We start from the raw sequence: 16,281 nt of genomic DNA, 5'->3' as shown, positions 1-16,281 counted from the left end.
AAATATATGATTTACATATTTTTTTAACAATAATAAATTAGCCACTCCAATGAGTTACAGGCAAGCAGAGTGCTTTTAAATCCATATACAGGTTGCCGGCATGAAAACTTTCCACTTCGATATTTCTTAATTAGCCTAAACTTTAAGCCTGAACAGAACAGAGAGGGAAACTTGTAGAAATTATGATAAATGCCTTTTAACAGATATGTCTGTCTGGTCATTTTAAAGCAGGATAAGAAAATGATTTCATTTTAATTTATCTTATTTCTCTGGCACTTTTTGAAAGAGCACACAAGTAAAAAAAAAAAAAAAAAAGTTCCTGAACTGTGTATAATGTAGAAAGAGATGCATGTAGGTCCTTTGATACTAGTCGCATAACGAAAAATACGAACCAAATCCTTTTTCTCTGGTAGATTTCTTGGGTGCAAGTTGTAAATAAAGTTTTGCTTTGTGGCTATGAGATCTTTGGAGATCAGAGATTTCCCCCTTTGAGATACATGGTTATCTCATGGAAAATGCAAAATACCACTACTGTGCTGTGTTTGAGTATGCTGTTGTCATTGTAGGTGAACATATTTGAAGTAACTGATTAATGAAGCTCAATCTGAGTGATTTCTTGTGGTTTGAGGCTAATTGTAAATGTTGGCTTGTTGGGTTTTGCATGATTTAGCGAGATGCTTTATTTGCCTTTTTTTATATAACTCCCCATGACAACTTAATGTCACAGGAAAAAAAAAATGACTAGCACATTTACTGTGATGTCAACACCTGCTAATTGAAGCAGGTATAGTTGGTACAAGGTTAAGTTGAAATAGAAGAAACCTTGAAAGTCTTTGTATCTCCTGCAGTTAACAACCAAATGCTGCATCTTCAAATATTACTGTCGAATTCTAAAATCATGTATTGTTTAATAAAGTCAATTTGAAAAAAACGCTAGGATGTCTTGTTTGAAATGCTTATCCTGTCAAACCATGTAGAAGAGAGGAAATACGAAGGCATTTTCATACTTTATAAAGACATTTAAAAAAGGAAACATGTGGACTTAAATAGAGCAGATGCACCACTGATCTGCTTTTCAGTTTTTGGCACTTTGGTTGAAAATCTTACTAAAGAATACTTGGGCTGCTCTGCATCACTTACATTAGACCACATGCATTAACAAAACCTCACTTCTTTTCCTATTATAAAAGCTGACCAAATATGGCAGATGTCTCACCTCTTCAGAGAGGAAATAAGAACTTATAAGGGAAATCTCAGGCACTGTGACATATCCATGCTTGGCACAAAACACCAATGTTTATTTGCAAAAAAAAAAAAAGAAAAAAAAAACAGCTGAAAGGACAGAAATGCTTTAAATATGACAACTATTGGTAAATCAAAGTAATAGTGGCCTTCAAACACAAGTGAAACATTTCTTACTAGAAAACTATTATAGTAAAATCATTATTTTGGCATAATGAGATCGAATTCTTAAGACTAGAAAACTACCCAAAGGGCGCAGATCTTTGCCAAGCTTGTTTTCCCAACATATTATGATTTCCTCCTTAATTCAAATCCTGTATTCAAAGGATCTTTAAAAAAAAAATCCTTTATCCAAATGATGATGCGGACCATCACCAAAATCTAATAAACATCCATCCAGACAAACCAGTGCCGATGAAAACATAACCTCCATGGCAGAGATTATAAATACCTTACTGTACATGAAACTCTATATTCAATATGCTGCACAAAACAATCTAACTTGGAGTCTTTAATGTAACAATTCCACTATAAAAAGGCCAGTTTGATGTTTTTTTTTTCCTACTTTATTCGCCTTGTGAAAATCCCCAAATTAATACATGATGGGCAGAGCAACAAAAAGGTTCAGGATAAATGCTGTAGAGGAGCAAACAACTACATTCATAAACAGCTTTGAGAAAAAATGTAAAGCAAAAAAAACAAAACAAGCAATTATGGAAAGAAAATATCTCTCAAGGGGAAGTAAAGATGGATAAATAGAGATACATATATTTGGTGTAGATGGTGTGCAAAATGCTTTAGAAGTGAGTCACAGGATGCAAAAAAAGGAATGTTCTTTACCTATGCTGTCATGTTCATATTAATCACATTTCCTGAGGGGAAAAAATGATTTAACTCCTTCTGATTGGGACCTTCTGTTCAAAAGGTTTGAAAGGAGGGAAATAAGTTTGAAACAAGGAGAGGCTTTGATGTGCTGTTTCCATGATGCTTAATTTACTCTAGAATACCTTCTGTAAACAATAAAAGTCTCTAACGTAAACATTTAGTTTCCAAGATTAATATGGCTGCTTCTTTTCAGTAAAAACCCACATTTCCATGGATGACTTGAATAAGAGAAAAAGATACCAATAACACATGCTGGTAATTTCCCATCTTTACTCATTTTATCCATTGGCAGCATTGATCTACAAAAAAAAGCGTCTGCTGTTACATTTTAATTCATACAAACCCTGCGAATATGTATATATATTTGTTTATTTGATGGATTTAGGAGAATATTTGATTTTCTGATTTAATTTATAATACAAAATCAGGCTCTTAACAGCTGCTCTTCTACCAGCAAAAGACAGAAAGTACAATCATAACTAAAATAAAACAAACGGCATTTTAAGCTTTAGATTCAATTGACTTTTTCTCATAGAAATTAATATATTGTCTCTTCAACAGATTTTGAGACACATTTAATGGGGTAATTTTATTTATTCAGCTATCTATAGATGCATTTTCCTACAAAAAAACAAAACTTTAAAATACTTCATTGTTTAATTTTCAACCTATATTAATTTCCTTTCTATTGAAAGATGAACATGTTTCAGCTACAACAAACAAATACAAACAAGAAACTTAATGTTTTAATTCTCCTTCTTCTTTTCTTCATTTCAGCTCATAATTTCTCCATAAGGGGAAAAAAAAAAGCATACTTGATCCAAGGGATGGTCACACCATTTGCATGATAACAAAGACGTCAAGTTTGTCCTTTAACAAAAAATGCATCCTTGTCCGTCAGTCCAGCTCATTTGGGAGTTGCAACAGTGGTGTTGTTGCTGCTGAGAGCCTGTTCCAGCAGGGCTCGCTGGGCCGTGGCAGGGAGGTACAGGAAGGAGTAAAGCAGTGCCAACAGCAGGAGCGCCAGCAGCAGAGGGAGACCCCAGTCCGAAATCATGATGGGCTCATCGCAGCGAGCCTGCAGGAATGATTTAGGCATGATGGACCGTTTTCATGCCAGTTTAAAAATGCATGCCTTATTTAGCAAAGTTGCATTAAATAGATGTGATTCAAAAAAAGTCCTTCAAGGCTTTAAGAATCCAAAGAGTGAAGCAAACGCAAGTGTGTCGGCTCTGTAAAAAAGTCAAGAGTATACAGGCCTTTCTTCAGGCGGTGAACCAATAAAAAAAGAAAAAGAAGCTTCAGTTTCAACTATGATTCAGGAAAAATCAAATACAGAAACAATATCCTTATTAAGTTGATTAAATTGCTATGGATGCTCCTGTCCTTCAGTGACGCATGTCACCCTCTCTTCTTTATCTGACTTAAACTTCCGTGATTTGCAGTGATGACGTTGGCCTGCTGAGTCACATGCATCTCTTTATTTCTAAGAGTTCAAAGCTTTCCCATAGGTGCACACAAACACAAAGAAAACCAAATTGTGTTATGAAATATGGCTTATGTGGTGAGCGTTAATCATCCTAGCCCAAGAACAGACCCCTACCTGCAGTATGATGGGATTGGTATGATGATCCAGGACAGTCTGTCATGAGCTCTGGGCCATGTGAGGTCATCGCTTGACATTGGAATGATGTTTTCTCCTAAGAGCTTATGTAAAAAAAGACATATGGGTTTTAGTGCAAACAGTCTCCACTATCTGCAGATTATTTCCAGGTATTTAATCTCTTGTGGGGTCAGTCGCACTATGAGAAAGACTGAGGTCACATGTATTATGTTTATCCACTCTGTAGGCAACAGGCTGCTCAGAGGATGCTTAGATGAATTAACCTAGAAGCTTTATTTATCTATACAAACAACATTAATTTACTGGATCTTTCATTGATTGAGATCATTACCAACACTAGAAAAAGCACGAATTTATGCCCACTTATAACCAGGGAAAAAATACAAATAGACTTAGAAAGATTTAATTTTGTCAAAAGAGATTTCACTTAAAGATAAATCAAATAGCACACCCAGCTAAACTAAATGACAATATTCATAAATACCACAGTAGATCTTTTAGAACGGAGGTCCTACAGCACCAGTTTTAGTAAACTGGGAAAGTTTTTGTGAAAAAATGCCTCTCAAATGATCTATTAGAGGACGTCAATAGGAAACATTATGAATGCTTTTAGAACTGCTGTAACACAATAAAGAACATTACAGTAACATCTTATATAACTTTTTTATTTTATTTTATAGGTAGTGGTGGCCTAGTGGTTAGTGCATAGAGCATAAATCCCTGACCTATCCCCTTGGGGAGCAGTGTGCTGCCATTATGTGGCACCCGGGGAGCAATCAGACGTTTAGCGTTTTGCTCAGGAACCCAGAGAGAAGGCTGTGGGGATCGAACCAGTTACTCGCAACCTTCTCAGAGCACAAGGGCACTGCTCTAACCCAGTAGGCCAACACTCCCCCAATGGTAAAAGTAGAATTCCAGTAAAGAGCATTTCCATTACCATAAATGTCCCATTTGTTATTTAATCCAGGATATTTCTACACAAAGTGATCCCACTCTACAAGACTGTGGAAAAAACTCCACTTTACCAATTTAAGGCTTATAGTGTTATTGTCAGGGGTTTTATTCAAAAAGTATTAATTCAAACGTTCAATAAGTCTGTTTTAATATGTAAATGAGCAAATAGTCAGTAAAGGCTAATACGGTATATAGATCTACAATCTATGGCAATAATAAAGTTAACTCAGAAAATAAATAAGAACATCACTAATGTTTATAAAATTAAGGGAAGCATTTTACTCTATTTATCCAAACAAGTAATCAAAGGAATTGTGGCTAAGCTAAGCAGAGCCAAGCAAAGTAAAAGATGAAACAATAATTTTTTTCAAGCATTGTTAATTTGATTTGATTGTTACGCTGTCTCATTTTAGTTACAGTTACTTTGACCACTGTAGTTGTGAGGTTATTGGTTTAAAGAAAGAAAGAAAGAGCTTAAGTGATGAACTGCCCTAAAATCTAAATTTCTTGTATAAATAAATAATTTTCAACTAATAACCTCCCATGCAGATTAAATAAAAATACCTGCTGCATGTGATGCATATGATATTGAATGTTTTAGACATTTTAATGACAAAGCATAAAGAATCAAATTAAAACTTTTCAAAAATCCAAATAATTTTCTTTGATCGTTAGTTGATACAAGATAATGATATCTAAGAGAAATACCTGCTAATAGTAAAACTGATGATGCCATGAATTAGTTGAAAAGATGTTCAAGATCTTTTTTAAGATCTTCAGTTTCTCTAGCTTCTTACACAGATTTATTTTGTCATTCTGTATACATGTGTATTCAAAAAGAAATTTCGTTTAAACATCTCTAGAAAATTTGATTTTTTACAGTGCAGCCTTGAAAAACAGTAATTAATACATAAAAATATAGTAATATAAACATATGACTGTATATTTACAGTTCTAACATTAATATATTATATATATTTATTTATTTTTCTTCGCATGGATGAACAACACATGCTGGTTTGGTTCACTGGTGACCCAAATTCTAAGAGAGTGTACTATTGCCTATCTCTGTGAAAACACAAAGAAGAAGAATAAAATAAATTCCACAGAGTAAATCTTAAAATCAGTATTCATTCTTCAGAATTCCTGATTTATAGACATATATTTTACAGTTAAGCAAACAATATAACTCTGATTCAGTTGTCCTGGAAATTAGGTTAAAAGTTGCCTGAAATATTTGTTTTTTCTTACATCATTGAGAATATTGCAAATGTGTTGTCAATAAAGTCTTGTGTAAACACAACAAGAAGAACTTTGATTAATAATTTTGAAATTTTAAATGCTAGTTGTATTTGGATGGTGAATATGCAGAAAAAAAGGTAAATTAAAGATAAAAGTTTAATTATTTATGGTATAAATGAATATTGTTTTTTGTGTGTAATTATCCTATACATTTATGTTTTAATATAATGAAACATTTTTCTCTTTTAATAAAAGATCTGATGTTGAAAATAAGAATTTTTATTATCATAACACATTAACACTCAGTGTGAATTAGTGTGACAGATATGATAACACAACATGCTTAAGTAAAAACATCGTCTTGTATATAATCAAGCCAGAATCCGTCAGTTGCATTCATTTCATTTGAACTATACAAGTAAGAAAAAAAATAATTTTTATTCCTGCTTTTTCAATCCTCCAAACCTACAGGTGGCGACATAATCCCAATCGATGGACGGAAATCAGGAAGAAAAAAAAATCATAATCTGCGCATGCGCAGAAGTGAGCTCTGAGACGTGTTTCTGTTTACATGCTTTACAGATGCTCTGCTCATCTTCGGTCTTATTTTAAGTCAAGGTAAATTATTAATAGCGGATGTATGAACGTGTTTTCTTGAGGTGCAAATGTCATTTTTTCGACACTTTTAGCTAAACGTTGTTTACATATATGTTTAAGAGATAGTGGTGGAACAGTGGGACAGAGAAAATGGGAATGTTTTTCAAAAAAAAGTGGATGGATTTAGAAACTGTTTTAGAAATGAGATAAAGATGATCTATTAAGGATGAGATTTGATCAGGATATGATAGCACGCTTAAAGTTGTAACAAAAAAAAATAAATAAAACAAAAAAACAAGCATAATCTAAACGTAACAACATAAAATTGATTCAAACATTCAGGATATTTTTTTTTCTTCTATTAAATACCTGCCTAGAAGTTTTGGGAATTTATTAATCCGACAAATCTCAGAAATTGCTTTGGATAAATTGTTGAAATGACTCCATAAAAATATTTGCATGACTTTTTCATAATTTTTCAAATTTCGATTGCATGTTTAGTTTGATTATAATGCACCTTAATAGTGTCAGCATGATTTTCTGTTATTCAGGTATGTGCTTGTTAAACCCCAATAATACCTACCTGTTACATGTTAAGGTTAATGTTTTACCCAGCAGTTTATCTAACTGTGACAGTTCTTCTGTCAGGATAAAAAATGATACATAATAATGCAAATTCAGCCTCTTTATGTATTACTGTCTGTTGCTTATATGTTGGCTCCCCTGAAGTACAGGATCACAGTAACAGAAAACTTATTGAGAAAAAACAAGGGATTTAAATTTGGAATTATAGCAGTTATGAAACAGAGATGTCAGAAGGCTAGAAGTTTATGCAGTCAGAGATTAAACACTTGATATTGACTATTGGAACAGATTGCAACGCCTAGTCATGTTTGCATCTTTTTTTCTTTTTGTCCTGATCCAGGCTCTGCATGATTGGATTGATTTGACAGCTGGTCAGAATGAGCTCAGAGCCAGCAAGCATTGAGAGCCTGCGGGTGTTGTACCAGAGCGATGACTACATTATTGTGGACAAACACTGGGATATCCGCATAGACAGCAAGATGTGGTACGAGAAGCAGACGGTGCAGCTTCAGCTTCAGCATCATTTCCCCCATCTGGCAGACCCCAGCACCTACTATGGATTCAGGTAAAGGATCACATCCGTTTACATTTTCCTTATGCTTTGTAAACAGTTGTAGTTACACCTTATTAACGTCTCCTCCAATAGGTTTTGTCATCAGCTGGATTTTTCCACCAGCGGAGCTCTTTGTGTCGCTCTCAATAAGGCTGCTGCTGGAAGGGCCTACCGCTGCTTTAAGGACCGCACTGTTACTAAAGCCTATATAGCTTTGGTAAATCCTACATAAACCATTTGTGTCTCTTACAGAAATGGTGTCAGCGAATGCCAAAAAACATTTGTTTATTAAACACATTTGATGTAGACTAAGCTACTTTATTCTACATCCCAGGTTCGTGGATGGGTGGAACAGGAGACACAAACTTTGAATTTTGCTATTGGCAAGAACTCCATGGAGGGAAGAACACATATGATGTGCATTGAAGGAAGTGAAGGTAACGGCACTTTGAAATAAGCTTAAATTGTTTGGAATTGGATAATTTTTATGTTTATAATTTAATGTGACTTCAGAGAATGTACAACCTTGGATATAAAGTCAACCACAGACAATTTGCTTTAAGGTTTGCAGCATTTTTTTCCTAATTTTTGCTCCACAGGTTGTGAGAATCCAAAGCCTTGCCAAACTGAGGTGACGGTGTTGGAATACGGGATGTATGACGGAGACCCGGTCACCAAGGTGCTGCTGCAGCCACTCACTGGTACCCAAACTTATTTCTGTCCTTTCATTTTTTTTAAAAACTACATTTGCAAAAACTCAGCTTACAGACAAAAAAATAAACAGAAATCCGGAACGTGTTTGATGCATTTATTTTCAACAACTTAAAATAGTGTCACACTCTTAATGTCTCCCAGACTTCCATTCAGTCAGATCAGAACTTAAGGTTACTTTTTGAGTCTAAAAGGAATATTCTATATGTGAAGGTAAAGCTAACCATAGGAAAACACATTACGGTGAGATGTGGTGGTAGCATCATGCTGTGATGATGCAGGTACTACAGTTTAAGCTGATGGGAACATAGATCGTTCTTCATAAGGTTATTGTCTGTGTTCAGTTTAATATCTGTATATGTAATTATGACTTTAAAATTCAGCATCATTTAAACGTATTATTTTAGATGCATTGTAGTTTTATTTAATCACGTTTGTTTTGGTGAGCTTGGGTGTAGCCAAGTCTTGGTTATACATTTATTGGATGGTTGGGGGAACCTTTAGTTTGAAACCCTCTTCAACCTGGACCACATTAAGTGCACCAAGAACCTGCCATTTAAGTCTGGATATTCCATTCTTTACCACTTGAGGATGCATGGCAACCTCAAGCTTCAACCCTGGCTGCTCTATGTGGCAATTATTCAGGTTTGCAATCGCGCTTTTAATAGGATAAAAATGTATAGAGGGCTTGAGGACTCAGGCAAACCTGAGGACTTAGTCAAGGTTGCCTGATGAAGCTCTAGTACCGAAAACGTTGCAAATAATTGTCGTCTTCTGAAAGTTGGACAGTATGCAGGAGTCCTCTTTAAATGTTGATCATTTTTTCTCTTATGCAGCTGTCACGTAATTTAAATGTGCAAAGTGCTCTATTATACTTCTAAATACAAGAAGGTCCTAGATCGAGAGCCTTTAGAGGTGTAAAACGTAGTCACCTTCCAAGAGCAAAAACATAATTACATAGTAGTTTTTGGTTCTGATGAGACAAAAGGATTCAAGTCATTGGTAAGTTGTTGCTGTTTTGAAAGCATCTTTCAAACTTGCTTTTCCTGTGAGCCGATTAGTGTCGCAAAACAAAATGTTTACCTTGAGATGCTTGGATTATTTATTATATGTAAACTGTTTGCTTTGAACGCTGTCTTTGTCCAGGTCGAACCCACCAGTTGAGGGTCCACTGCAGCGCCATCGGCCACCCAATCGTCGGAGACTTCACCTACAGCTTGGGAGCAGATGACTCTCCGTATCGTATGATGCTGCATGCCTATCTCCTCCACATCCCCCTGGAGCCTCAGCAGCTTCTCGTCACAGCCGGAGACCCCTTTGTCCCTGCTGTCGACCCAAAATGGATTTCACAACGCTCACTGAGGACACTGGAGGCCACAGTTGAGGCTGTTTTGGAGCATAGAAAAATTAAAGAGAAGGAAGAAGAGGTGGCAAGAAGAGAGGGGGAGAAGAGGAAGCAAAGCAAGCAACGAAAGATGGAGGAGCAGAGCGAGGAGCAGAGGAGGGCTTGTCAGGAGTGGCTGAGTGAATGGGCGGGGGATTGATAGGACCTTAATGTTTTTGTTTTATTTTAGCTGTTCACACAAACTAACATGCTGACCATTGAAAACATGAAGTACCACGCAAAGTGAGAAGAAGAGCATGAAAGAATGAATGAAGGCGGTAAAACTTAAGGTGTTCATTCCTGCATCTTCGTTCATTAAATCGCATGTATTTTACTGCAGCTAAAAATGAAGTGCCTTCACTCACAGTCAGGAGTTCCCTCTTTAAGAGGTTTTTATTTACATTTTGTATACAACAATGAAAAGAAAACACTTCTTTCATGCAGATGCGTTTCCTTTTTCATGAAGGTTTTAAGCTGTAGAGATTTCCTTGGCCCACATTGTCATATGATGTACCGGTATGTAGTTGTGGAAATCCCAGTCTAAATGTGCTCTATGCATTTTTGCTGTTTGATATTTTTGAGTCTGTTTAAGATTATTCACTCCCACTTGGTCTCATGCTTGAAATGACCAGAATCCAAACAGATTTGTATCATTATTACATCTTGGTTGAATATACCAGCAGATGGTGGCTACTCAGTGGGGCAGCGGGAAGTACTGCTGCCTTGCAGCAACAAGGGGTCTTTCTGCATGGAGTTTGCATGTTCTCCCTGAGCATGCGTGGGTTCCCTCCGGGTACTCCAGCTTCCTCCCACAGTCTAAAAACATGACTGTTGAATTAATTGGCTTCTCTGAATTCTCCTTAAGTGTCAGTGTGTGCATGAATGGTTGTTTGTCTCTGTGTTACCCTGGGATGGACTGGCGACTTGTCCAGGGTGTACCCCGCCTCTCGCCTGTAGACAGATGGAGATAGGCACCAGCACCCATTGCAACCCCAGTAGGGATGGAGCGTGACAGAAAATTAATTGATACCAACAGATGGAAGAAACTATAACACATATTTAGACAACATCTGAAGTAGGTTAAACGTGCTTAAAAGAAATGCTTAAAAACACTGCTGATGAGTTTTTTTTATATGTCCTCTTTTTTTTCCGAAACAAATCCAGTTCATTGCAGTCGAATCATATTGTCAGACCAAATTGCATGCAGTTCACTTGGTTCAATCATTAATGCAATGATGTGGTGGGTTATCCGTCTAAAGAATCACAGCTAACTGCTTTGTTTTTGGCTTTGTGGTAATCTCTAATCTCAAGTAACATACAGGTTGCAGCAGTGAAGATGAACCGCTATTTATCCAGCGATAAATGACAGCGCAGTGAGAGAAGCACGGCTAACCGGGGAATCAACAGGCCGGGACTGATTATCTGGGAATGTATAAAACTGCACTAGGTTAATAGTTTTTTTTTTCTTTGCTTTTAAAAGGGAAATAAACATTGTCAAAGAAACAACTGACTGGGAGACACTTTCTATAGGATACTAAAAAAAAATAAGAGTATACAGAGAAAACATTAACAATATCTCCCTTGACCGCCATTAGAATGTTTTCCTTGAGGAAAACATTCTAATGGCGGTCAAGGCTGCAATTGCTCAGTTTAAATAACTTTGGTCAGGACAAAGAAAAAAATAAACAGATGCACTTGGTTATGAGAACTGGAAAAGAAAAAGAGTTGACAGTGATTGCCTGCAAAAACTCAACAAATCACTCTTTCAATAAAAGTCTTAAAAATCTAAATAAAAATAAGATTGCAGTAAGTTTGCTGCAGGAAGGAATAATAACTTTGTCCTAAACAGAGAAACAGTGGAGACAGCTGTCTAAAGTAGATTATTGCTGAGATTTAAACATTGAATGTGTTGAAAACTTGATCAGGGAGGCGCGCGTGAAACTACACTACCCAGGAAAGATGGCAAAAGCAGCGGGACGACGATAAAACTGGAAGGTAGCTTTACAGTATAAAAAAAAAAAAGTTGGTATAATGAGGAAACCATTATATCCAGATTATGTTTTTGTCATACAAGGTTAAATGGTACATTATTTAAAATGGGAAAACATCCAACAGGAAATTTTTATTTTTGTTTTCAAGAAGAGACAGTAAAACATGTTTTGTTGGTCTTTTCTAAATTTTCTGTTGAGGGAAGGGAAATAGTTGATTAAAAGAAAATAAATTGTAATTGAATATACAAGATTGGTCAAACTTTCAGCTTCTAAATGTTGTTTTATTTATTTAATGAATTACCTTAAGAAAACGAAATTGATAGAAAGAATATACGATCTATTAACTTAATCATAATTTTATATTATATTTATTTATTTTTTGTTTTGTGGGAGAATTTATATATAGCATCCCGATCCACACCGTTCCCGTAGACGGCGGTAATGTACATTAATAAGTTGCTTGCTAACAACCATAAAAAAAAGCAGAAGAAGAAGTTTTTTTTTTTTTTTAAACAAAACATTTACAATAATTTACAAAATACAGTTGAAAACTCAGATCAACAATACATTTTTACACGAGCAGATTGTTATATTTTAGCTCTCCCTCGTCAGAAATGGTGCACAAAACACTATTAAAACCCTATAGTTGTAAAAGACCCTTCAAATCAAATCAAAAGAAGAAGAAAACTGTTGATCATGGAGGCGCGCGTGAAACTACACCACCCACAATTCCGTTCGGTGAAGTCACGGCTTTGGGGAAGTGCGGAGAAAGCAAAGCCATCCAGCCGTGAGGTATCCGAGCGGGTTGACAGCTGTTAGCGGTAAAACAGAAGCACTTTTTCTTATCATCTGAGCTGCTTTGTACCGAGACGGCAGCTGAAATGTCCGCGGAGGTTTTTTCCTATGAGAGTTTAGTTCATGCTGTGGCAGGAGCAGTGGTGAGTTACCTTCACTTTCAATCTCTTTCCCTTATTTACTTTAATGGAAGCTTTTTTTTTTTTTGTCAGTTTACGCAATTTCGACTTGATGACACATATATTTCTTTAAAAATGCTTAAAACTCCCTTTTTTTAGGGAAGTGTGACTGCAATGACAGTATTCTTCCCATTGGATACTGCTAGATTACGACTCCAAGGTAAACAACATTTACATACTGTTCAGTTTAAAGACATTTCAATTCTAGATTTTAATGACTTATTTTCTTTGAGTTCAGTGGATGAAAATAGAAAGGCCAAATCTACACCAGCTATTCTGGCTGATATTGTCAAAGAAGAAGGACTGTGAGTATTATGATGTTAATAGATCACAGTTAAATTATTAAAGAATAGAAATATATGAGTTTAAAAATGTTACTGCTGCTTCTATGTAGACTAGCTCCCTACAGAGGATGGTTCCCTGTCATCTGTAGTCTGTGCTGCTCCAACTTTGTCTACTTCTACTGCTTCCACTGGATAAAGAATGCCTGGCTCAAGGGCAGGCTGTCAACTCCTAGCACTGATCTCATTGTAGGCATTGCTGCAGGTGAGCTGATCTCCATCTATAATTGGTTTTAAACATTTTGTTTAAGATTTTTATCAGCCAACTTGCTTTTCCAGGTGTTATAAATGTTCTACTGACCACTCCTCTGTGGGTGGTCAACACCAGGCTGAAGCTGCAGGGATCCAAGTTTCGCAATGCCGATATCCGGCCCACAAACTACTCGGGCATCCTGGGTAAAAAGAGACACTTTCAAGTTTACACATAATTCCTTGAATGGTTTCTGTGCAGGCCACCATTTTCTTCTTTTAGGGTGGGTGTTTTAAGGGTAACAGAACACATTTGATGTTTCTATGTCTCCCTTGGGACAAATTAACTGAGGCTTTCTTATGGTTTCTGGGTTTTATTTTCATGCCTGTCTTCTGCTATCCTATTTGCGGAGTGTGTGATCTCTGCAGCTCCACTACAGTAACCGTCTGCCTTCCTAAAGTGGCTTCTTAAAAGACGTAACATACACACAGGTGGACTCCACTAAATAGGTGCTATCTGAAGGCATTTTTTTTTACCTGAGTAAAAGAGACTGATTTAAATGCAAACCATACATTTTATGTAAAACAAAAAAATATAAAATATCATCATGATTTTAATCTCACCATCAAAATAAGCACTTTGTGTTGTCTATCAAATAAAATTCTTGTGATGTGAAAACATGTGGAAAGGTTTTTTGTCATTTTTTGCAGATGCATTTGAGCAGATCATCCGTAAAGAAGGTGTTGGAGCCCTCTGGAACGGGACCTTCCCATCCCTGCTGCTGGTGATGAACCCCGCAATCCAGTTCATGATTTACGAAGGTCTGAAGAGGCAGCTGAGGAGAGGGGTTCCCAGGGAGGTGGGTTGGAGGGAGGTCGTAGCTTTCGCATATTATCTGGATGAGAAGATGGTTTAAATGCAGGCAGGCTTGAACCATGGAGGGCTGAGTTGTGATCTGTTTTGCTTGCTAACCCTCTAAGCTTTCGTCGCTGGAGGTCTTCATCATCGGAGCTGTCGCCAAAGCTGTTGCCACCACTGTTACATACCCACTGCAAACGATCCAGTCCGTCCTCAGGGTGGGTTTTATTTATTGGTCTTGTTCAAAGGCTTGGACTTTTGGCCTTAATTTTTTTTTTTCTGCCTTACTCTCTTATCAGTTCGGTCAGTTCAACACACCAAAGGAAAGGTCCAAACTTCTGTCCAGTCTACAGACCATCAAAGGTCTACTGGTAAACAGAGCAAGGTGAGGATTCAAACGAAACATATTCTTCACTTTGAAATCTAGTTGCTCTAAGTAACGCATGTTGGAGCACATGTATAAACTTGCAGGGAAATACACTGGAAGTTCTTGAGAAAAGTGAGGAAAAAAGTGGGGCAACCAGTTCAGAACGGGTTATAGCACTTCCAGGTTAAATCTTTGCAGAATAATAATAACACCCTTTGAAACTGGTTATTCAGACAAATAGAGTTCATTTGTGTGAATTCTTCAGTCTTCATTTAAGTACAGTTTTGTTTAGTGTTTCCACTAATGCTGCATTCACACCGGACGCAGCAGAAGCAGCGAGTTTACATGCAAAGTCAAGGGTTGAAGCGCATCAAGGCGCAGCAAAATGTCCCACAGCGCGTTTTGAGCAGCAGGCGCAGCGCGTCGGGAGCGTTTAAGCATCTGATGCGCGCGACGCACCGCAAACACCCTGCTGCTCGAGATGGAAAAATTTAACTTTTGCTGCTTGACGCGCCACATCAACCAATCAGAAACACTGATCTGGGAGATGCCAGGGAGAGAGACACATCGTTGATGATACAGAGCGCTGTGATCACTCCTCTGAAACAGTTTATTAAAGCCTAAATTAACTTAAAATGCTGTAACCTGCCGACAAAGCGCATTTGCTTTTATTATGCTGGTCCCTGCAGTTTGGATTATGTACATGAAAACCACCTTCCAGCCGCCACCGCGAACCGCGAGGAAGCGACCAGGCCATAGGCTGCTGTTAATTGGGATTCCTACTGACAGCGCACCGCTGGTATGTGGGGGTCTGAGCGGCTCCGACAGAAATAATATTGGGAGGCAGGATGGTAATCTGAATGAACTGACTGCACTGATTAAGTTTTCAGGTGGATTTTCTCACTTAAAAACATAATGAAACTACTTTATTCCCACTGATCACAGCAAATATAGCTGCAAGGCAAAGAAAGGATAGTGAAGCTCGGCCCATTGCGCGTCAGAACCACTTTTTCACCGCGCAGCTAGAGCAGCAAAGCTGCTTCAGCCGTGTGTCAGAACTAAACTGGTACAAGCAGCAAAAAGGAAGCAGCAGACGCGATTTTGCTGCTCCTGTTGCGTCCGGTGTGAACGTAGCATAACAGACTACGATCAGAGGCCCGTACCAGGAAGCAAACCTAACCTATCGGGATAACTCCCATCCAGTTTAACCAATCCACAACAATGGAATTCAGGATCAGCAGTACCAAAAAACTGGTTATCAACTTGTTAACTCATTCCAGTTTGAATTAATCATGAATCTTTGAACGCACACACATAAAGGGGCGGGTTCAAGGTAGCAGAACAATCACAACCATGAGCGCAGAAGGGAGAGAGCCATATTTCTCCTGTGAGGAACAAAAACTCATCTTACAGACATACAAAGAAGAAAAAAAGTCTCAACGAAAAGTCAAACATGGTGGTGGCGTTCTGACTACGTTAATGAGCAAATTGGAGATCAGTGACATTTAACACAGACTGCATCCCAGTCACTGTACAGCATGTTAATGACGTGCCCCTCTGGAGTGAAGAGGACTTGCAGCAGATAACAATAAAACACAAAAGCATTATTTCTTCTGGTTCATTGAACTTTATAATATAATTCAATAATGTATGTGCTACAATAGAGCTAGAAGCTGATGCCGCAATTGCATCATATTAATATAAGAAGTGATCAGTCTGAGTGAAATCAACCTGATTTTTGAGCTGTGTCAGAAATCAGCTCACTTAAATTTAACTTTGTAGC

The 16,281-nt window shown here is 37.3% G+C and overlaps 2 protein-coding genes across 2 annotated transcripts; both read left to right on the top strand.

Annotated features, from left to right (window-relative positions):
• The first annotated feature begins 6,481 nt into the window (after positions 1 to 6,481).
• Positions 6,482 to 10,621, top strand: rpusd1 (RNA pseudouridylate synthase domain containing 1). Its single transcript, XM_015388630.1, has 6 exons — positions 6,482 to 6,565; positions 7,470 to 7,694; positions 7,776 to 7,899; positions 8,017 to 8,119; positions 8,282 to 8,383; positions 9,540 to 10,621. Exons 2-6 carry the CDS (start codon positions 7,507 to 7,509, stop codon positions 9,935 to 9,937), a joined length of 915 nt encoding a protein of 304 aa, XP_015244116.1. The 5' UTR covers positions 6,482 to 6,565; positions 7,470 to 7,506; the 3' UTR covers positions 9,938 to 10,621.
• Positions 10,622 to 12,353: 1,732 nt separating this feature from the next.
• On the top strand, positions 12,354 to 14,672 carry LOC107093522 (peroxisomal membrane protein PMP34-like). The gene is made up of 8 exons (XM_015388637.1): positions 12,354 to 12,706; positions 12,842 to 12,902; positions 12,981 to 13,047; positions 13,137 to 13,288; positions 13,363 to 13,479; positions 13,984 to 14,132; positions 14,254 to 14,349; positions 14,431 to 14,672. The coding sequence occupies exons 1-8, from the start codon at positions 12,650 to 12,652 to the stop codon at positions 14,518 to 14,520; spliced, it is 789 nt and encodes a 262-aa protein (XP_015244123.1). The 5' UTR covers positions 12,354 to 12,649; the 3' UTR covers positions 14,521 to 14,672.
• The last annotated feature ends 1,609 nt before the right edge of the window (positions 14,673 to 16,281 follow it).

Source organism: Cyprinodon variegatus, unplaced genomic scaffold (assembly GCF_000732505.1).
Source record: "Cyprinodon variegatus isolate N-32 unplaced genomic scaffold, C_variegatus-1.0 Scaffold431, whole genome shotgun sequence".
In the NCBI taxonomy this organism is placed as follows: Eukaryota; Metazoa; Chordata; class Actinopteri; order Cyprinodontiformes; family Cyprinodontidae; genus Cyprinodon; species Cyprinodon variegatus.
Note: the sequence above shows the minus strand (reverse complement) of the source record. Positions and strands in the feature narration are given on the sequence as shown.